This window comes from Sus scrofa, chromosome 1 (assembly GCF_054392235.1).
Source record: "Sus scrofa isolate SSC_HxYL_T2T_F1_AM1 chromosome 1, Sscrofa_HxYL_maternal_Yorkshire_Landrace_v2.0, whole genome shotgun sequence".
Classification (NCBI taxonomy): Eukaryota; Metazoa; Chordata; class Mammalia; order Artiodactyla; family Suidae; genus Sus; species Sus scrofa.
Window position 1 is genome coordinate 289,140,910 of NC_139383.1, and position 19,844 is coordinate 289,160,753.

The 19,844-nt window shown below is 65.4% G+C and overlaps 3 protein-coding genes across 5 annotated transcripts; 1 reads left to right on the forward strand and 2 right to left on the reverse strand.

Moving 5' to 3' along the window:
• Window positions 1-109: 109 nt before the first annotated feature.
• TPRN (taperin) lies at window positions 110-8,191 on the reverse strand. The gene is made up of 4 exons (XM_021081170.2): window positions 6,296-8,191; window positions 694-949; window positions 504-607; window positions 110-408 (listed from the first exon to the last, which is right to left on the reverse strand). Exons 1-4 carry the CDS (start codon window positions 8,123-8,125, stop codon window positions 346-348), a joined length of 2,253 nt encoding a protein of 750 aa, XP_020936829.1. The 5' UTR covers window positions 8,126-8,191; the 3' UTR covers window positions 110-345.
• A 2,134-nt stretch (window positions 8,192-10,325) lies between these two features.
• Window positions 10,326-11,887, reverse strand: TMEM203 (transmembrane protein 203). The gene has a single exon (XM_003122349.7). The coding sequence runs from the start codon at window positions 11,624-11,626 to the stop codon at window positions 11,216-11,218; it is 411 nt and encodes a 136-aa protein (XP_003122397.2). The 5' UTR covers window positions 11,627-11,887; the 3' UTR covers window positions 10,326-11,215.
• A 24-nt stretch (window positions 11,888-11,911) lies between these two features.
• NDOR1 (NADPH dependent diflavin oxidoreductase 1) lies at window positions 11,912-19,662 on the forward strand. 3 transcript variants are annotated; one of them, XR_014830548.1, is made up of 14 exons: window positions 11,912-12,135; window positions 12,470-12,547; window positions 15,825-15,922; window positions 16,770-16,868; window positions 16,951-17,052; window positions 17,149-17,358; window positions 17,650-17,771; window positions 17,848-18,088; window positions 18,168-18,275; window positions 18,413-18,527; window positions 18,616-18,762; window positions 18,847-18,965; window positions 19,053-19,147; window positions 19,228-19,662. XR_014830548.1 is itself a non-coding variant. In XM_021081174.2 (14 exons), exons 1-14 carry the CDS (start codon window positions 12,001-12,003, stop codon window positions 19,370-19,372), a joined length of 1,794 nt encoding a protein of 597 aa, XP_020936833.1. In that variant the 5' UTR covers window positions 11,912-12,000; the 3' UTR covers window positions 19,373-19,662. The 3 variants fall into 3 exon arrangements, 2 of the variants coding, with proteins under 2 accessions (XP_020936833.1, XP_020936831.1); XM_021081174.2 differs by having other exon boundaries at window positions 17,868-18,088; XM_021081172.2 differs by having other exon boundaries at window positions 17,650-18,088.
• The last annotated feature ends 182 nt before the right edge of the window (window positions 19,663-19,844 follow it).

Below are 19,844 nucleotides of genomic sequence, written 5' to 3' on the forward strand. Positions count from 1 at the left end.
GCTGGGCCTTCATCACAGCCTGTGTGGGTGGCCGCCTCACTGCGGTGCCGCCCCGCTGGCCCCCCGCTCCCCCTTTCCCAGGCCCAGGACCACGCAGGGAAGGCAGAGGCAGCCTCACCCAATGCTGTTTATTGAGTCCATCATCGGGCAGAAGAGAGACTCCCATTCATCACAAAGGGAGTGGCCGACGGGGGACGTGGCGGGACTCAGCGTCCTGTCAGCCCCGACGACACACACGCAGTGGCCACAGGCAGCCCCGGGTGCCCCGGGCCAGGCTGAGGGCAGGCCCGCCGGTGAGGCCCCAGGGCGGGGAGCGGCCGTGGGAGGCATCCTGGAAGGGCCGGGTCAGAAGTAGAGGGCTGGCTCGCTTCGGAAGTCGGAGAAGTCGCTGGGACTGGCAGGGGTGAGCTGAGGGGACACGCGGGCAGCAGATGGCGCTCATCCGGGTGTTAGTGAGCCCCCCCCCTGCCCCCCGAGGCCGCGGCCCCCTGGCCCCTGCTCACCATGACCTCCGGGCCCGGGGGCTCCACCACGCTTGCCGCTGCCGCCGCCGGCTCCTGCCACTTGCTGAAGGCCACGGAGTGCTTCGGCGTGTAGTGGGACAGGCCTGCGGGCCGAGGGGCACAGGGGGACGGGTGGACACGTGCCCAGGCTGCCCACGGCGTCACCCGTCCCGCAGGCGGGGGCACTCACCTGAGCGGCCGGCCGGCAGCCGAGGGCTCTCGGGCCCCGCGCTGCTCACCAACGAGGCGCGCGGCAGGAAGAGCACAAAGGGCTTCTCGGCTGCCCCGCCGGGGCCGGGGCCGGGGCCCTCCTCCTCGTCCTCGTCCTCCTCGTCCTCCGCCTCGGCCTCCCTCTCCTCTGCCTCGGCCTCCTCCTCCTGCAGGGAGCCCTCGGCCGGGTACTCAAACGTGGTCTGCAGACTCTTGTCGTTGAAGGAGATCTTCATCTGGGGGCGGAAGGCCCGTCAGCCCGGCCCCGCCGCCCGGCCGCCCACCCGGGCTCCTCCAGCCCGGCTGAGCCAGCGCGGCCACGACCCCGCGGGGGCCGGGGGGGTTAGACCAGGGCACGAGCAGGACACGCCACTGGCCCTTGGGAGGTTCCGGCGCGAGGGGGCTGCCCCCCATCAGGGAAGACCTCCGCTCTCACTCTGCAGGCCCCATCACACCCCGCTGAGTGACCCCCCCCCTCCCAGAAGCCTCTGGAGAGCCGCTTCCCGGGGCTGCAGGGCTGCCTTCTCGGGGGAGCCGGGCACCAGCCAGTGGCTCCACGGCAGGAGTGGGGTCCAGCTGCACCCGGCGAGCCCATCTCTGGGGGGACCCGTGTCTCCAGGGAGTCGGGGGCGGGGGCTCATCCTTCAGCTTCCGGCAGCTACTCCTGCTGGCTGGGGCCTCTCCAGAGCTGAGTTCCTGTCCCAGCCAGCTGGGCACCAGGACGCTGCTGCCCGCCCAGTGCAGCAGGGACCCCACTGCTCCGCCAGGCACACCCAAGGGCCCATGTGCCAGCCAGGTGGTGGCCACGTGCCAGCGCCAGGAAGGGGGCACCAAGAGCTGCCACCCCATTTCACAGACTGCGTCAGGCTGCCCACAGGGCCCTCGTCCACCCCGCCCGCTCTGCAGGATCCAGGCAAATCCTTTGTGTCTCCACAAGGCCTCAGAGCCCAGACCGGGCTGCCGAGCCAAGGGGCGATGCAGACAAGGCAACAGAAGGACTCCTCACCCTCTGCGACCCAGGACCAGGCCCCCCCCCCAAGAGCCGCAGTCCCCCCAAGGCCTGCTCAGCAGAGCTCAGCCAGGCCCGGCGGGTTAGTAATAAACATGAGAGCCGCCCTTGCGGCAGATGGGAGCGGCCCTGCTGGAGCTCGAAATATTAAACTCCTGGGCACAGGACGCCGGCAGGCGGCTCAAGTTCCTCCTCTTCCCCCTGGAAGGAGCCAGGGGCGGAGCCAGGCCCCCGGGCAGAGAGCTTGGGGCCCAGGGCCAGCGGGACGGGGAGGGGCCTTGCAGGAGGGCTGGGCCTGCAACACTGGGCGGCAGAGGGACCCTGGCCTCAGGGGACACCGTAGTGCCGGCCAGAGCAGAAGGCACTGCCCTGCCGAGCCGGTGTCCAGAAAAAAGGGTACCCACAGCCGAGGGCAGCTCCTGGACCCCTCATCTCAGCACGGTTCACAGACGCCTGCGGACCAAGTCCAGCCCGGCCGCAGCTCCCCTCCGCCCGACCGTCTGCAGACGAGCGGTCAGGGTCACGAGTGGACATGCAAGGCCACCATCAGCGTGGATGGAGATGGGTGCTTCTGTCCACATCCTGCTTGGTTCCCAGACAGACCCCCCCAACCCCCCCCGGGGAGGCCAAACAGGGCAGAGGCCTAGCCCGAGGGTGCCCATCCACTGCCCAGAGACCACTGGAACGGGCCTGGACCCTCCTCCACTCAGCTTCCTCGCTGGCAGGAGCCTGACCCGGCCTGGGGACTGCTCCTGACGGGGCGTCTCGCTTGGAAGGCTGTGGGAACTTTTCAGGGGCCTGCAGGGCAGTCCTGCGGCCTGCTGGGGAGGGGCCACCTGTCCCCCACGCGGGACTGGCGCTGAGACTGAAGGACAGAGCGCCCAGGAGGAGCCCTGGGCAGGATGGGGCCTCCCCTGACCCACGGCCCCAGAGGACACGGGGCTCTGGAGACCCGGCTTGGCCCCGCCGCCCCTGGGCCCTCTGGCCCCGCCCCCACTGCTGAAGACGAGGGACGGGCCGCCGGATTAGCGCGGCCTCATCAGTCCGCGTGACCAGCTCCTTGCCGGCGCACAGAGGGGGCTGGGAGCAAGTAGGCACTGAGCCTGGCACGGCCTGGCCAGGCAGGGGCGGGCGGGGCTCCCAAGCCTGTCCGCCCCCAGCCGGGGCCTGGGGCTCCGGTCACATCCCGCCTCCCGCCGCCCTCCTTGTGAGTGCAGGTCCATGTGGGTCACAGGACACCCTGTGACTCAGCTGGGGGGGAGCGGGTGTGGCCAGGGGCTGGCACTTGTACACACCTGGCCACTCGGCTCTCAAGGACTTTGCCCGCTGTGCTGCGCCTCCTTCCCACCTCCCCCGGGGAGAGGCCCCCTGTGCCCCGCACCCCGCCCTTGCGCACCCAGCGCCGGCTACTGCAGGGCGTCCACCCCGGACTCTGGGCTGGGAGCTGGCTCTCCCCACCAGCCCGCCCGCCCCAGCGCGGGCTTGCCTGCTCCCATCCCCCACTCAGCCTGAGCTCCAGGGGCCACGGGACCAGCCCACATGGCCCCTGAGGGGCTGCCACCCTGCCAGCGGGGAAGCCGAGTGGAGGGAGATGTGGGCCTGCTCCACTGGTCCCTGGGCTCTAGAAAGACCTGGGGTGGCACCTGCAGGAAGAGCAGCGGAGCGGGCAGGAGTGGCCCCACCAGGAGGAACGGTGGGGGCAGGCCCCTGAGAGCAGCAATACCACCACCAGACATGGCAGACGAGGGCGAGGGGTGTGGAGGCTCAAGCCCTGGGGACAAGGCCCGTTGGGCTAGACAGGAACCAACAGGAAAGAAGGCGAGGAGGACCAAGGACCGGCCAGACAGGCAGGAGCCTGGCCAGCTGGCACCTCACAAAGGGGAGAGGCCCGGAGCGCCAGCCCCAGGGAAGGCAGGTGTGCAGAGCTGCTGGATGGCCCCACCCGCCAGGACAGCCTGGGGGCCAGGCAGGGTCGAGGAGGCATGGCCACCATGTCCCGCAGAGGCAGCCACCGCTGGACCATCAAGGGCAGGAGAGGCAGAGATAACTAAGTGGGGACGTGTGCCCCCCAGGCATGCCTCCCGGTACTTGGCTGCCTTGGTGCCCCCATCACCCAGCCCTCCAAGGCCAGGCGAGTGCACAGCACCAGCAGTGAGGTGACAACCAGAGCCATGCTCTGCCCCCCACCCCCCTCCCCCGGCAAAGGCACCAGCACCTCCCACCACTGCCCTGGGTGGTCCCCAAGTTCCCACTCGCTTCCAGGCCACCACACCCCTGAAAGGTGGGACAGTGATGCAAACAGCGGCTGGCCAGAGGCCCAGCGGCCCTGGGCCTGGGGAGCAGCAGGCAAGTGGGACGACAGGGGACCGGCAGAGCTGAGAGGTAGCCCAAGGTCATTCTGAAGGGCTGGGCGGTCCCAGCCTCCCTCCCACCCAACGGACGTTCAGCTCTTCCTGGTCAGGGCAGCTGGTGTGTGCCCAGGCAGAAGATCACCCCAGCAGGTCCTGCTGCTCTGGCAGGGCCGTGGCCAGGCCTCTCCATCTGGACCCCCAACCCCTCGGGCTGGCACAGAGATGGCGGCCGGGCTGGCCCGAGCGCTTCTTCATCCGGGCCAGGGCCTGCTTCCTCCCTCCGCATCCCCCAGCCCCCACAGGCCTTCTCACCCCCGACCCAGCCCAGTGACGCGCACAGCTCTGCCCCGGCTGGGGCCAGAGTGACAGGCTGTGGGCTGCAGCCCCCCAGCCCAGGAAGCAGGCAGGCTCACAGCACATGGCAGCCCGGTGAGGGCAGGGGCTCTGAAGCGCAGCCCATTAGCTCCCGGCCCACAAGCTCCGTGACTCCCGCCACCCCCAGCTTCTTCATCTCGAAGCAGGGAGCTGCCATCACTTCCACTGCCAGTATCTGCCTCCAGGGCGGCTGGGGTCAAGGGTCAGGAAGCAGAGGGAGCAGACAGGGTGGAGGGCGAGCACGGGGCTGGGGCTGGGGCTGGTGACCCTGGCTACTGGATGACCGCAGCGTGGAACAGAGGACGAGGCGCAGCACATAGGGTGGGGCGAGGTGGGGCCGGAGCCCGGAAGCGCTGCGGGAGACGGGCGTGGATGCCTGGCCGGCAGATGGAGCCGGCAGGAGGGCCAATGTCCTCGCCCACAGAGAGGAAGAGGCAGGGAGGAAGGGCAGTGCCAAGGCCACTCCCGAGGCAGGAAAACACGTCTAATTAGCACAGGGGGCCCGCAGGTAAGGGGGCTTCTGTGACACAAGGCACATCACCGCCCCCCACTGCCCCAAGGAAACCGAGACTGGGGGGCAGAAGTGGCCTAACCCTAACCCTAACCCTAAGGGGAATGAGCCGAGATGCCAAGAGCCAGCAGAGAAGAGCCTGCCAGCCACCACCCTGGTTCCAGGGGGAGGTGCACCCACCTGCCCAGTGAGCCTGCTGATGGGAGTCACATGGGGCTGGCCTTGGAATCTGCCCCCAGGGCCAGACACGGGTGCTGGGTGCTAGACGCCAGAATGACCGGGAAGAATCTGAAGAACTTTTCCTTGTGGGCAGAGGGTTCCAGGCCACAAAGCAGCCCTGACAGGAAAGCTCCAATGGGCCTCGCCTCCCAGCCAGGAGTGTCTCCCAGCACCGCAGCCTAGGCTCAGACCTGGCCTGGCACACACTAGGTGCTCAACAAACACTCGCAGGAGACCACGTCCTGCCAAGCTCGGGCCAGTACGCCTTCGGGGGAGCCGAGAGCCCTCCCGTGCATGGCTCCCGGCACCCAATACTGCACCCTGGGAGAGGTGTGGCTCTGCCCAAATCAAAGGCCTCCTGCTCTTTCCACTTCCGTGCCAGTACCTGCTACCAGATAGTCGGGACTCCAGAAGAACAAGCCAGGCCACTCCTCAAAGCCAGGCCAGGGTGGAGCCCACAGCAGGACCCACGACGGGACAGGCCTGCCCAGCCAAATCCAGACACAGCCACAAGAAGCAAGAGGTAGAGATGCTGCTTTCGTGGGGTTTTTTTGGTTTTTGGTTTTTTTCCTTTTTAGGGCCACACTGGTAGCATATGGAAGTTCCAAGGCTAGGGATCGAATCGGAGCTATAGCTGCTGGCCTACACCATAGCTCACAGAAATGCTGGCTCCCTAACCCACCGAGTGAGGCCAGGGATTGAACCCGCTTCCTCACGGATGCTAGTCGGGTTCATCGCCACTGAGCCACAAAGGGAAGTCCCTGGGACGCCGCTTTGGGAAAGAGCCCGGGGCTCTCCTTACTTGCTGCAAGAAATAAAGCCTTCTTTCTCCCGCAACCAAACAAAACCCAACAGTCAGACGCGGCGCTGGCTGGACTGACCCTCCCCACCAGCCCTTCAAGGTACAGAGCAGGCAGGCCGTCCCCATGGTCCCTGCGCTTCCACTGGAACCCAGGTTCCCCTGGCTCAACCTCTCCTGGAGTGGGCACGGCCGCCCAGCCCAGCTCTCCTGTGGTCCAAGGAGAAGCTGTCCCACACGCAGGCCAGGTGTCCTGGGAACAAGGAGCTCCGTCACCTCCCCGGCCGCCCTGCTGGGGGTTCTGTCCCCACCACTGACCTTCTTTCTCGAGGAGCCAGCCTTGGTGAGGCAGGACTTCTGCAGAGCCAGATAACCACCAATCACCTCGATCTCGTGCACGGTCGGGTAGCGCTTCTTCAGGGAGGGTCCCAGGGCAGCAGGGGGCTCTGAAAGGCCACCCGGCCCCTCTTCCTCGGCCTCCCTTGGCCTGGCCTCCCCATTGGCCTGCAGGGCCACAGGCTTCCTCTTCGGCACCACTGTGAAGGTGTTGCCAGTTCGGTGCTGGAGCTCTGCCAGGTGCCCGGGCCCAGAGGGATGCGGGTGATACTGGGGAGGCGCACTGGCCCCAGAGCAGGGCAGTTTGGCTTCTTGGGGGACCTCGTCCTCCGAGTCCACCTCATCAATGAAGGTGACTGGCAGCCCTGGCCGCCCAGACTCCCTGCCATTCTTGGCCAAGCTGGGAACCTTGAAGCCCTGGGCAGGCTCAGCTTCAGTGGCAGCCAGTGGAGACGGTGGTGGGGAGGAGGGCCGCTGGCACCTAACGGCCCGGTCCACAAGGGCAGTGGCTGGCCTAGGGCAGCCCCCCTGCTCGACTCCCAAAGGGCTCCTCCCACCGGCACACACACCATCCGCTCCAGGCACCAGTTGGGCTTCATGCTCCTGGTGCCGCAGGGAAGCCCAGCCAGCTTCTCCCTCCGGAGGCCCCACGGACTGCCTCCCTTCCGCAGGGGGGGTCCCAGAGGCCTTGCGCTTGGGGATGAACACGAAAGAGTTTCCAGAGTTCATGCGAAGGTTGGCCAGGGCCCGGGCCTGAAGGTCCTCAGTGGGGATGGTGTCCATGTCGGGCTTGGAGGCTGGCCGTATCTCGAAGGAGTCGTTGGCGCTGGTGGCCGCAGAGACCCACTGGCGCTGGCTGGGAGTGGCACTGGCAGGGCTGAGAGTGGGCAAGGCCAGGGGTGCGGCTGGACTGGCACTGGGGGTCCCGGGGCTGAGGGGCGGGTGGGAAGGGGCCTCCGCCACCTCCACCTTTGGCTTCCGTTCACCCGGCCCAGGCGCAGAGCCCGCCAGGCCGTTGGCAGCGCCAGCCCGGGGATCGGGGGCCGCGGGCCCGTTGGGGAGTGGGCGAGTGCCTGCGCTGCGGCTCAGGCCCCGCGGATGGACAGTGAAGGAGTTGCTGCCGGTCTTGTGCAGGAAGTCGCTGCGCCGGGGTCCGGGGCCAGGGCTTGAGCCGCAGCGCTCGGGCTCCGGCTTGAAGCAGGCGGCGCGCTCGCCCACGCGCGGGACGGACCGGCCAGGGGAGGGCGGCGGCGCTGGGCGGCCGCGCTCTGGGCTCCCGCGGCGGCACGGCGCGGCCGGCGGGTCGAACTTCTGGAGCAGGCGACTGACGCGACCGGGAGGCGGCGGCGCCTCGTACACGAGCACCTCGGCGGCGCGGATGCGGGCAGCCGGGCCCGGGCCGGGGCCGGGCTCGGGCGCAGGAGCCGGCGGGAAGCCGGGCGCCGACTCGATGATGAGGATGTTGTCGGCGCGGATGGTGCGCACGCCAGGCACGCAGCGGTACAGCTCCAGCAGCGGCGGCGCCTGCCGCGCCCCCTGACCCGCCACGCCCGCGCCCCCGCCGTACCGCGCTCCACGCCGCCGCTCCGACTCGAGCCGCATGAACGGGTTCTCGCGGAGCGGGCCCAGGCTCTCGGCCAGCACCAGCCGCTCGGCCGCCGGCCCCGGGGGCTCCGCCGCGCCCGCCCCGGCGCCCGGCGCCGCGCCCCCACCCAAGGCCGCCAGTTTGGCCCGCTTCCGCTCCAGGATCTCTCGCTTCCAGGCGGGCATCGCGGTGCGGGATCCCGGGCCCGGCCGCCCCAGGCCGGCCATGCTGCAGAGCGGCCGCCGGAGCCAGCGAGGGCCAGGAACTGCGGCCACCGCCCGCCGCCGGCCTTCGCGCCGCGGCCACGCCCTCCCGGCCGCCGCACATTGGAGGAGGTCCGTTCAGACCCGCCCGGGCCCGGCGGCCCCACCTATGGCAGGGAAGGATGGCGGGCCGTGCTGATTGGAGGGCGCCCTCCCCGACCCCGCCTACCCGCGAGCCCCGGTGGACAGTGGCCTTCGCCGCAGCAGGCCCCCATTGGCGAGGCCCTCTCGGACACGCCCCCGACGCCTCAGGTCGCTCCTCGGAGGCCCCCACTTTCGCCTCTGCTCCCTCGGCCAGACCCCCGCCCCCACCGGACTGAGCCCGGGGAGAGCAGGTCCCGGTCTGCGTTACCCCCGTGGGAAGATCGATGGAGGAAGAGCCAACCCAGGGCTGGAAGCTTCCGTGAGCAGGGAACCGGCTGCACACCTGCCTCATGGTCCAGGAACTGCCCACCTGCAGTCCTCTGTCCCCCGCGGGACTTCTGGGGGATGCCAATGCTAGGGCCCCATCCGGTGCTGAGGAATTGCTTTCTCGGGAGTCCCTAGCTCTTGCCGCCCCCAGTATCCACTCAGTTGCTCAGAGTAGTAGTGGAAACTCCACTCACGCCCAGAGCCCACCAAACACAGAGGGGAGTGTGGAAGCCGTGAGCAGGTACAGAGGAAGGGGGCTCCCTCCCCGCACGAAAGCAGGCCCACAGCTCTCCAACGCAGACAGAACCTCGAGTCAGAGCGTATACTCCGTTCACGTGTGGAACCGCCCGTCCCAAGGCTGGTATGAGCGCCACTGACTCTGAGAACACAGCTTCTCTGCCTACTTGCCAAGAGGAAGCTTACTCCCCTTGGAGGGCTGCACAGTGCCCACCCACAGTGCCTGTGGGTGCCAAGGAGAGAGGGGGAAGGTGGCCGTAGACAAGGACAACGTCACCTGCCCTACGTCAGCAGTTGTCCAGTAATGACACCACTGCGTCCCACACTGCTTACCTTTCAGGGACCAGGCTCCAAGAGCACCTGGGGCTCTGCAAAATCCAGGGGCAGGCTTCGACCTGGGGGTGTCCGGCTCAGCCTGGGGCCCTTGGCAGTCTGTAGCTGCCACTACTTTAACAGCACTCCAACAGCCCAATCTATTCATCTAGAGAGAAGAAACTGCAGTTCTGCCTTCCAGAGCCCAGATGTCCCTTCAGGACGCGCCTCAAACCACCCTTCCAAAGAAGTTAGGCCTTCTTATCACTTCTAGGTCGACAGGATTACCTCATTCTGAACTACCAGAATACAGCGGAGGGACACCAAAACACACAACCTGAAAAGAACATTAAAAAGAAACCCACTCCCAAGGACCAGCTTGTGTCTGGCTTCGACACGTTGAGCGGATCCTGGGTAAGAGACATTTTTGAGGCTGTGGGGCAAACGACCAGTTTCCAGCTCAAGCATCTCAGTGGTTCAGGCCACGTGGGATCCATCCCAGGAAAAGTTCCCAAAGGTGCTTCGCTAGAAAAAGGGTCCACAAACGTGTTCTGTAAAGGGCCAGCCAGTAAATATTTTAGCCCAGTGGTTCTCACCAGGGACAGCTTTGTCCTCCAGGAGACTTGGCAATGTCTGGAGACACTTTTGGTTGTCACAAGTGAGGGGTGCCACTGGCATTTCGTGAGTAGAGGCCAGGGTTGCCACTAAACACTCGACAAGGATCAGGACAGCCACTCCCCATGCACACACAACGAAGAAGGACCCGACCCAAAAGGCCAACAGTGCCGAGACTGAGAGACCCTGTACACTGCAGACCACATTCCCATCCTGGCACATGCTTCTTTGTTTTTACAACCCTATGAAGATGTACGTCATTCTTAGCTGATGGGCAGTACAAAAACAGGCCTCAGGCCATAGTCTGCCAACCCCTGCTCTGCAGCTCAGCCAAGGCCCACAAAGACTCTGAAGCCACACAAACTTGATAGGTTCTCAACCCGAGTGCACCCTGTGTTGACTACCCCCTGCCTCCCCAGGCAGAATCTGGGATTCCCCAAGGGAACCACCACCACTCCCCCGGCCCAGGAAGCTCTGCCAAGTTCCAGCCCCCCTTACAACCTCAGCTCTGTAACCTGCTGCACCCCGCAGCAGGGGGCGTCTCAGCATTCATCTTATTTCACCATCAAGAGGTCAAGCAACCACTGTGCACGTCAGCAAAACATGCTTTTATTTTCATCTCAGCAGATGTTCTCATTTGGCACCTGACTGACACCACACCAAAGCCCTCAGGCCAACAAGCATGGGCTGAGACCATGTGCAGACTTCTCGTTTGTAGGTCGCAATGCCCACGAGCCTCAGGGTACCTGGTCCTCTCCCTGGTCCCCTAGGAAGGCCTACATCTGTCTCAGGTACGCTAACAGGGCCGGCCACAAGGTGATGCACAAGTCACGACACTGCAATCTGCTGGGACAGGAAGCCAAGCAGTGCCTGGAAAGCACACAGCTATGTGGAGAACTCCACATAGGGTTCCAGTCGTGATTATTCAACGTACTCCTGTCTGCCTGGGCTGGAATGAAGAAGGCCTGTCCTCCCCAGGGAAACCAGGAAGGAGACACAAGCACGTTTACACTTTCCAGAGCTCAGGCATCGAAGGAGGTCTTCTCCTGGATGGGCTGGGGCTGGGGCCGGGAGCGCTCAGGTCAGCGCTGCTGGCCAGAGGAAAGCTCGAGTCCAGCTTCGCAGCCTTTGCACAGGGGGTACCTCCCCAGGATCCATGAAAGTACTCAGAGCCGATCAGAGCATTTTGCCTACATGTAGTTTCCACCTGTCAGAGGTGTTCAGTACTGTGTGGCCTGGGGCCCTTCTCGGGATCTCAATTCAAAGTTAGCTATTCAAAGCATGAAAGAAGAGGGAGTACATTTCAAGGATCATGGCTGCTCTTTTTAGCCCTGCTGAGGGAACAAGTTCAGACATGACTGGAAGAGAGAAAACTGGGCACTCGGCAGGGCTCAAGCTGGATGTCAGACTCAGACTTCTGATGCAGTACAAGTGGGACCTCAGCTTGGGGTCCAGCATTCCAATATATCCTCTGCGAGGCTAGTTGACCCGGCAGGCACGGATCATGAGCAGCTGCAGAAGAATGAACACCGGGGACGTGATCAGGCCGAACCAGAGCTCCCGAGTCTGCTCCTCCAGCTTCTGGCACAACAACATCTCGAAGACGAACTTGAGGCTAAGAACTGTGAGGACCCAGAAAAGGCGGAGCACGGCCAGCCGCTTCTCTCCGTCCTGGAAGAGGCGCACGGAGACGATAGTGGTGAAGTAGGTGCTGAGCCCGTCCGCTGCGAAGAAGGGCACGAACACGTTCCACCAGGAGAGGCCGGGAGCCAGGCCATCCACACGCAGGGCCAGCAGCACGGAGAACACCAACAGGGCTAAGAGGTGCACGAAGATCTCGAAGGTAGCGAAGCCCAGCCACTGCACCAGCTCCCGGAGCGAGAAAAGCATCGCGCCGGCTGAGCGCGGGCCAGGGCCCGGCAGAGCGTCCCAACCTCAGGGCTGGGCCTCCACTCCTTACGGGCCTCGCCGGCGCCTGCCTCCGTCGGCGCCGCGGCCAGCGGGAGGCAGCGAGCGGCCCCCACCTGCCCCGGCCCTCGGCCCCGGCGCGCCGCCGACCCCCAAGCCCCAGCCCGGGACCCGACACTGGCCGCCAGCGGACGCCCGCGGCGCTCGGACGCCATGCCCCGCCGGGCGCAGCCCTAGGACGTCACTTCCGGCCGACGCCGGAAGCCGGAAGTCGGAGCGGGTCCCCGCCGCCGGGGTCCCCAGGAGCTGTTTGCTGGTCGCATCGCTCAGTGCAGGCTTCGGCGGCGCGTGCCCCGATGCTGAGCCCACAGCTTCTGGTGCTCTTTGGCAGCCAGACAGGCACAGCCCAGGATGTGTCGGAGAGGCTGGGCCGCGAGGCCCGGCGCCGGCAGCTCTGCTGCCGGGTGCAGGCCCTGGACTCCTACCCCGTGGTGAGGGCTCCCTGGGCCTCGGCGGGGAGATCCAGCAGGCCTGGGGCGCTGGCCCCCAGAGCTCTAGAAGTCAGGGACCTGCATTTCGTCTGAGAGCGAGCCCTTCCATTACGGCGGATTCAGGGGACGGGAGAGCTTAGGAACAGCGCCCAGCTTAGCACCTGGAGGACGGGGCAAAGTAGGAGGGTGGAGCCCGAAAGAGTAGGCTGGCCGGGCGCGCGCGGGCGCTAAGTCCCTTTGCCCATCACTGTGAGTGAAGGAGAGCGACCCAGGCTGCTAGGAAGATGCCTGGCCATTACAGCCTGAGGCCTTACACGTATGTCTTTTTGTTGAGGTGAATCTGATTAATGAGCCCCTGGTGATATTTGTTTGTGCAACTACAGGCCAAGGAGATCCCCCGGACAACATGAAGGTAAGGCTGACCTGAAGTGGCTTTCTCTGCTCAGGAGCCCAGATCCCTGCCCTCAACCCACATCCCACTTTCATTGCTTGGAAAGTCTTGAGAGGAACAGTAGGTGCCTTCTTGTATCTGCTGCACGTTAGCCATGGATTTGGAAGGATGTCTTTGGGTGGCCCTGGGGGCTCGGTTGTCTTCCCTAATAAACTATTCACAGGCTACCACTGTAACTTTTCATATTTTCCTAGGGCTATGTAGAAATCTGATATGAGTCATGTGTATTTCAAAACTGTTCGACCTTCAGGGAACATTCTTCAATTCTTTGGCCATCTTCTGAGCACACACCGTATTCCAGGCATAATCTGGCGCTAGGACTCTGGCTGTGAACCTTGTAGTTACACTTCTACCCTCACGGAGCTCAAAACATAGCAAAGGCAAGAGTTGAACTGGCAGTTACAGTACCAAGAAGTGCACGCTGCCAGGAAAGTGCCGGATGTTATGGGAGCACTAACGGGGGCTCTCTGGCCCAATCCGGAAGTTCAGGGAGGGCTTTTGGAAAGCGTGGAGTATAGGCAAGCCCGGAAAGATAAGGGGCGGGGGGGGCTAGCCAGGCACTAGGAAAGAGGGAGCAGCCCCTGGAAAGAGCAGAAAGCAGTTTCGGATAGTTGAGCCAAGGAGTGAGTCAGAGTTGGAGGGGAGAAGGGTGGCCGGCAGCCGGGCTGGATCCCAAGGAGCCCAGCAGCCACAGAGAGGCGGATGGACGTGAAACCAAGGGCCGTGGGATCCGTGGGGTGACGCAGTCATGTCCATATTCTAGGAAGACCAGCAGTTGTCTGCAGGGGAGACGGGCTGTAGGAGAGCAAGAACAACCCCAGGGTGCACAGAGCAGCCCAGAGACTGGCGGCTTGAGCCAGGGTGGGGGCAGAGTGGAGAAAAGCCAACGTACTGCAGAGATGTCAGGAAGGTGAAATGGACTGGACATAGAATCGAATCTCAAAGTTGAGAAAGAAGGTGGAATCGAGACAGGAGTTTGGGCTCAGGTACTAAGATGGACGGCAGTTGCACACGCAGATGTGAGAGAATGGGGGCGGGTGAGGTACCTGGCTGTTCAGGTGGCAGCACAGTGGGTCCGGAGCTCTAATGAGCTCCTAGGTGGAGGTAGATGTCGGAGTGGCCAAAATACGGAGGCGTGCGAAAGGAAGCTGCCCCCTGCCCCCAGGACAGGCTGCCCTGTCCACTTTGAGCCTGGCAGGTGGGAAAAGCCTGTGGCCGCAGCGGCCAGAAGAGGGCGTGCGCCCCTTCCAAGGTCAAGGCAGAGAGGTGACTCTCTTCAGAAGGTCTCCCGCACTCACACAGCCGGGAAACAAGGTCAGATAAGGCCTGAGGGGCCTCAGCGGGCTTGATCAGCAAAGGGCTGTTCCGAGACCTTGAGGAGGAACCGCTGTACATTCAACAATTCGAAAAAGCTTGGGCTGTGACAGGGGCTAAAGGGTTCAAAAGAGGCTATTTAGGTGGGGAAGCGAGGCCTGTCTAAATGCTGGTTGCGGGGGTGGGGGGGGGGGAAGTGGCAGGAAACTGAAGAATGGGATTGCAGTGGGGGAGGGCTCCCTGGACAGGAAGGAGGCGGGCAAGGGGGCAGGTGTGTGGCCATCAAAGGCGGGCGGGGGGGTGGGGACGGGACAGACGCACACAATCCGGACAGAGCTGGGGCTGAGGAGACACTCCTTACAAACGACGTGACCAGAACATGACGTTGAGAACTTTTCCCAGCAAGTGTGACAAAAAGACGGGAAACAAGAAATGTGATATTGGGATTCCAGGATTATCCCAGCAGCCCCAAAACGCAAAGAAGAGTGGCGAGGGCCGGGCCTTCAGCCTGGAGAGCCCGCCTCGTGCCCAGGGGGGGGCCTGCCAGCTGCGAGCAGGGCTCCCACTGACCACACCTGGGGCGGGTTTCAGCTGCTGGGGACAGAGCAGGGCACAGAGGGACACTGGCTTCTCAGCAGCCACCACCCAGCTGGACCAGCTCAGAGCAAAGCTTTGGTTTCTTGGGAAGGTGGTCTCAACTGAAATGCGCCCCTGGGGTCTGCCTCCGCCCCGGCCCCTTGCCGGAAGCGCCCTGGAAATGGTCTCAGCGGGGTCTGGGGAGGCCGAGCAGGCCTGGTCCAGCCAACAGGGTCTCGAGAAGGCAGGGAGCAGCCCAGGCCCATGGGCAGACCTGTGCCCTGACAAGGCCAGGACCCTGCTGGCGGAAGGCAGACGGTGAGGCGAGGCTGGACCGCACACACGGTGGGGGAGTCAGGCTCAGGTCATCAGGGGCTGAAGATGCCAGTGCCTCTGGGCCCACAGGGAGGCCTGGGCAGGACATGGAGCAGGACGTGCTCCGGAGGGGCCACCCCAAGGGGGACGCTATGGTCAGGGAGGGAGGGACTCGGGCCGGCCCCTTGGAGGTGTGGGTGTAAGGCGCCTGGGAGAGGGTGACAGCCGTGGGACCCCTGCTGGCCTATGGACAGGCTGAAGCCCTGAGGGAGGGGAGTGCCCGAGCAGCCCAGGAGAGGAGTTGCAAAGGAGAGCAGAGGCCACGGAGCTGGGGGAACTGGGGCCCGAGAGGGGCCTTGACGTGTCAGCCCAGAACCTGTTCTGTGGCCGCTCAGGCCCAAGCCTGTGGCTGAGGGCTCAGGGCCGAGGCGGAGCTGCGCAGCCCCCTCTGGGGAGGCCCCTGCCTGCCTGTGCCCAGCGGGGCTCTGCAGCCTCCCCTGAGAGCCCCCACTCGAAGCCCCTCGCCCAGAGCCCAGCTCCATGGTGGTAGCTCTCGGCAGGTCTCTCCTTTACCGTTTTCTCTTTTTTCCCAAGCCTCTTACCTGTGTGATAGGATTTATTTAAAAGGGTCTTGTCTTGGAGTTCCCATCATAGCTCAGCGGTTAGCAAACCTGACTAGTATCCATGAGGTTGCAGGTTCGATCCCTGGCCTTGCTCAGTAGGTTAAGGATCCAGTGTTGCCATGAGCTGTGGTGTAAGTCACAGATGCGGCTTGGATCCGGTGTTGCTGTGCCTGTGGTGTAGGCTCGCAGCTGCAGCTCCGATTTGACCCCTGGCCTGGGAACCTCCATATGCCCGGAGTGCGGCCCTAAAAAGACAAAAGACCAGAAAAAAAAAAAAAAAGATTTTAAAATGGTCTTATCTTAATAACAAAGCTGTCGAGGAGCAGGAGAGCAGGCCCCTGGGACCCCCACCCCACCCGCGGGCCCTGGTGGCCCAGAGCCGGCCCGAGCCTGGTATTTCCTGGCTGTAGGGCTTCTGGAAGTTCATATTCCGAAGAAACCTGCCGTCGACCTCCCTCTGTCAGATGGACTTTGCCGTCCTGGGCCTTGGGGATTCCTCTTACGCCAAGTAAGTGAGGGCAGGGGGCTTCTGGCCGCCAGGGGCTATCCTGGGGCACGTGACCAGCCCCCAGGCTCCCCCTTTGGGACCTGACCCTGGCCATGCCCAGAGACCCTCCCTGGTGGGCTCCTCCCCCGCAGCCAGAGGCCTGGGGCTCCAAGGGCAGGCCGGCGGCAAGGGCTGGGGCTGGCTTGGGCCTCTTGCAGGGCAGGGGTGCTGTCTCGAGCCAGACTTCCTGGGCCTGAGCCAGTGTCCTCTGTCGACATGGGACTTAGGGCGACCAAGGCCCACCCTGCCCTTGCCCGCTTTTAGAAACAGGCTCTTTGAGATGTTCGGGCTTAGGCAGAGTGCAGAGAACAGCAAGAAGCGAATAGGTGGCTAGCATGGGAGACAGCAGCCCCAGGGCCACCCTGAGGCCGCCGCCTCTCCAGGCACAGCCGTGGGGCCTCCCGTCTCTGCTTTTTGCTTCTCCCTGTTTTCAGGACACGCTGTGTCCTAAGCAGAGAACAGGGGAGGGCCACGGGCTCTGCGTTCAAGGGCAAACAGCCTGAGTTCCTGAAGCGTTAAAACCCCGACTGTCAGCTCAGGGGCTAAGGGCGGGGCCCGCACTCGTCCAGGCGGACGGGACAGGAGGGCGGCCACGCATCCACGACCCGTCCACGGGGCTTGCGGTTCTGTTCTGTGCGTGAGGCAGACATCTGTCGCCGCAGGAGGGGTGAAGGGTCTCTGTGGACAGTGTCCTGGGAGGTCCTGTCATTCAGGGAGCCGCAGTGACAGCCAAGGACCCCAGGAAGAGCAGCTGGGCTGTCCCTTCCGCCTCCAGCGCGGGGCCCGTGCCAGCCTCGTCTCTCCACAGGTTTAACTTTGTGGCCAAGAAGCTGCACCGCCGGCTGCTGCAGCTGGGGGGCAGCGCCCTCCTGCCCGTGTGTCTGGGCGATGACCAGCACGAGCTGGGGTGAGTGTGGGAGGGGGCGCCCTCCCGCGGGGCCCAGCCACGAGCAGGGCCCCAGACCCGCATGCACCTGTGCTCCCTGCAGGCCTGATGCCACCATCGACCCCTGGCTACGTGACCTGTGGGAGAAGGTACTGGGGCCGCATGCTGTGCCCCTCGACCTTGGTGTGACCGCGCCCGCAGTCCCGTAAGTGTGGGGCGCCCCAGACCTGGCCTGGCACGAGGCTCCCAGGGGCGGCGCTTCAGGCCAGCGGGGGACTGACAGGTGTCCGCCCCCTTGTAGCTGGCCCTCCAGGTTCACCCTGCAGCTCCTTCAGGAGGCCCCCAGGAAGTGCTCGGAGGAGCTGAGCGTGGCCGGGACAGACCCTCAGGGACCGCCTTCAGAGCTGCAGCCCTTCCTGGCACCCATGGTCACCAACCAGAGGGTCACCGGCCCCTCACACTTTCAGGATGTCCGCCTGATTGAGTTTGACATCTCGGGCTCCGGGATCAGGTGAGGGTCTGTCCCCAGGCTGCGCAGGGCCCGGCCCCGTCGGGGGGCAGGGCTGTGGGCTGCGGGCCAGCAGGTCCTCGCCCAGAGCAGGCGCTCAGCAGGGTGGGGAGCTGAGATGATGGTGCGAGTCGGGGGCCACACCTCCACCCCGTGGACCCCCCGCCAGCCCTCCCTGGACACCTGTTTCCTTCCTCCGCAGTGTCCCCGGAGCCCCCAGCCTCCTCCCCCGCAGGCAGGCCCCTCCCCCCACCCTCGGGGTTCTTCCCACACCCTCGTGGCTTCCCCACACAGCTTTGCAGCAGGCGACGTGGTGCTGATCCAGCCCGAGAACGCGGCCAGCCGCGTCCAGCAGTTCTGCCAGCTGCTGGGCCTGGACCCCGACCAGCACTTCATGCTGCAGCCCCAGGAGCCAGGTGAGTCCCCAAGCCCAGGGTGGGGCCCCCCTCGTGCTGCCCTCTCCCCTGCCGCCCCAGTCCCTGGCCCCCACAGCCTCCCATCCCCTGCGGCAGGTGTCCCTTGCCCAGAGCGGCTGCCCCAGCCCTGCTCCGTGCGGCGCCTCGTGTCCCAGTATCTGGATATCTCCAGCGTGCCCCGCCGCTCCTTCTTTGAGCTCCTGGCCTGCCTCTCCCCGCACGAGCTGGAGCGGGAGAAGCTGCTGGAGCTCAGCTCTGCCCGAGGCCAGGAGGAGCTGTGCGAGTACTGCACGCGGCCCCGCAGGACCATCCTGGAGGTGGGCAGGGGCGCGGGTGGGCTGGGGATGTGGCCTCGGGGCCCTGCCAGCCGCACCTGCTGAGGCTGCCTCTGCCCAGGTGCTGTGCGACTTCCCACACACGGCCAGCGCCGTGCCCCCGGCCTACCTGTTCGACCTCATCCCCCCGATCCGGCCGCGGGCCTTCTCCATCGCGTCCTCCCTGCTGGTGAGGGGCCGGCCTCGGGAGGCTGGGCTGGGGCCACGGGGCTGGGCGGCAGGGACCACGCAAGGGGACGTGGGTGGAGCCTGAAGCCAGGCAGCAGGCAGCCCAGCGGGGCAGGCACCCACTGTGCCCTCCGCCAGGCTCACCCTGAGAGGCTGCAGATCCTCGTGGCCGTGGTGCAGTACCGGACACGCCTCAAGGAGCCCCGCCGGGGCCTCTGCTCCTCCTGGCTGGCGTCTCTGGACCCCGGGCAAGGTAACCCTGGTTGGTCCTCGAGCGGGGGGGCGTTACCTTGCACCACAGCCAGTCCTGGGCCTCTTCATGCCACCCCCTCCTGCACCAGGACCTGTCCAGGTGCCCCTGTGGGTGCGTTCCGGGGGCCTGAAGTTCCCAGAGACACGAGACACGCCCGTGATCCTGGTGGGGCCTGGCACGGGCGTGGCCCCCTTCCGAGCAGCCATCCAGGAGCGCGTGGCCCGGGGTCAGATTGGTGAGCATGGAGTCTGGGAAGGGTGGTGGCCGGGCTGAGCCTCGAGGGCCCAAGTCCCGGCTCGAGGCCCCTGTGCGTCCCCAGGAAACGTCTTGTTTTTCGGCTGCCGCCAGCGGGACCAGGACTTCTACTGGGAGGCAGAGTGGAAGGAGCTGCAGGAGCGGGGCTGCCTGACTCTCATCACAGCCTTCTCCCGGGAGCAGGTGGCTGTGTGGCGGCCGGGAGGGCGGCGGGGAGGGCGGCCGGGACGCAGACTCATCCCACCCACCCCTGCTGCGTCCTCCCCGCAGGAGCAGAAGGTATACGTGCAGCACCGGATCCGCGAGCAGGGGCCACTGGTGTGGGAGCTGCTGGAGCGCCGGGGCGCCCACTTCTACCTGGCGGGGTGAGCCTGGCTGCGGGTTGTGGGGGAGCCAGACCTCTGGAGACTCTGTCACGCTGACCTCGTCCTCCCTGCTCCTCCAGCAACGCCAAGTACATGCCGGCCGGCGTGTCGGACGCCCTGACCTCCATCTTCCAGGAGGAGGGTGGGCTCTCCAGCCCCGAGGCGGCCGCCTACCTTGCCAGGCTCCAGCGGACGCTGCGTTTCCAGACTGAGACGTGGGCCTGAGGCGCCGTCGTGCTGGTGGCCGCAGCCACTCTGACCACTGTCCTCCGGGGGCCGTTGCTACCTCCCGCCCTCATGCCAGCGGGAGGACAGGCAGCTCTCCGGCAGCCCGCCCGCCCGCACTCCAGCTGACTCCCATCCCACCCGCGCCCCGGCCCTGCGGCCCACCCCCACCACGAGGGCTGCAGGCTCCTGCTGGCCCCGCTCGGGTCCCGGTCAGGCTGGGGCCTGGGCTGCACACACCTTCCTGGCCTGGCTCCAGGAAAGTCTCAGCAATAAATGATGTGCTCTGAGTGGCTGATTCCTGCCTGCTCTTCCTTGTGCTGTCAAGGTGCTCGGGGCAGGCGGGCCCCCAGCGCCTCTGGATGGGAGCCGCCTGCCCGCCTTGGGCACGGGTGCACCTTTGCTCACCCACACGCTTTCACGTCCGATCCTAATGCTGCGGATGCCGGCTGTTTGCCCTCCTCGTGAGGCC

Excerpts from the sequence above, each read along its gene's own strand:
- TPRN (XM_021081170.2), bottom strand. The coding sequence starts at position 8,125 with ATGGCCGGCCTGGGGCGGCCGGGCCCGGGATCCCGCACCGCGATGCCC. Across the intron at positions 950-6,295 it reads CTGGCTCCTCGAGAAAGAAG|ATGAAGATCTCCTTCAACGA; the intron begins GTCAGTGGTGGG and ends TTCCGCCCCCAG. Across the intron at positions 608-693 it reads GCTGCCGGCCGGCCGCTCAG|GCCTGTCCCACTACACGCCG; the intron begins GTGAGTGCCCCC and ends CTCGGCCCGCAG.
- TMEM203 (XM_003122349.7), bottom strand. The coding sequence starts at position 11,626 with ATGCTTTTCTCGCTCCGGGAGCTGGTGCAGTGGCTGGGCTTCGCTACC.
- NDOR1 (XM_021081172.2), top strand. The coding sequence starts at position 12,001 with ATGCTGAGCCCACAGCTTCTGGTGCTCTTTGGCAGCCAGACAGGCACA. Across the intron at positions 15,923-16,769 it reads GGGGATTCCTCTTACGCCAA|GTTTAACTTTGTGGCCAAGA; the intron begins GTAAGTGAGGGC and ends GTCTCTCCACAG. Across the intron at positions 18,276-18,412 it reads CCATCGCGTCCTCCCTGCTG|GCTCACCCTGAGAGGCTGCA; the intron begins GTGAGGGGCCGG and ends GCCCTCCGCCAG.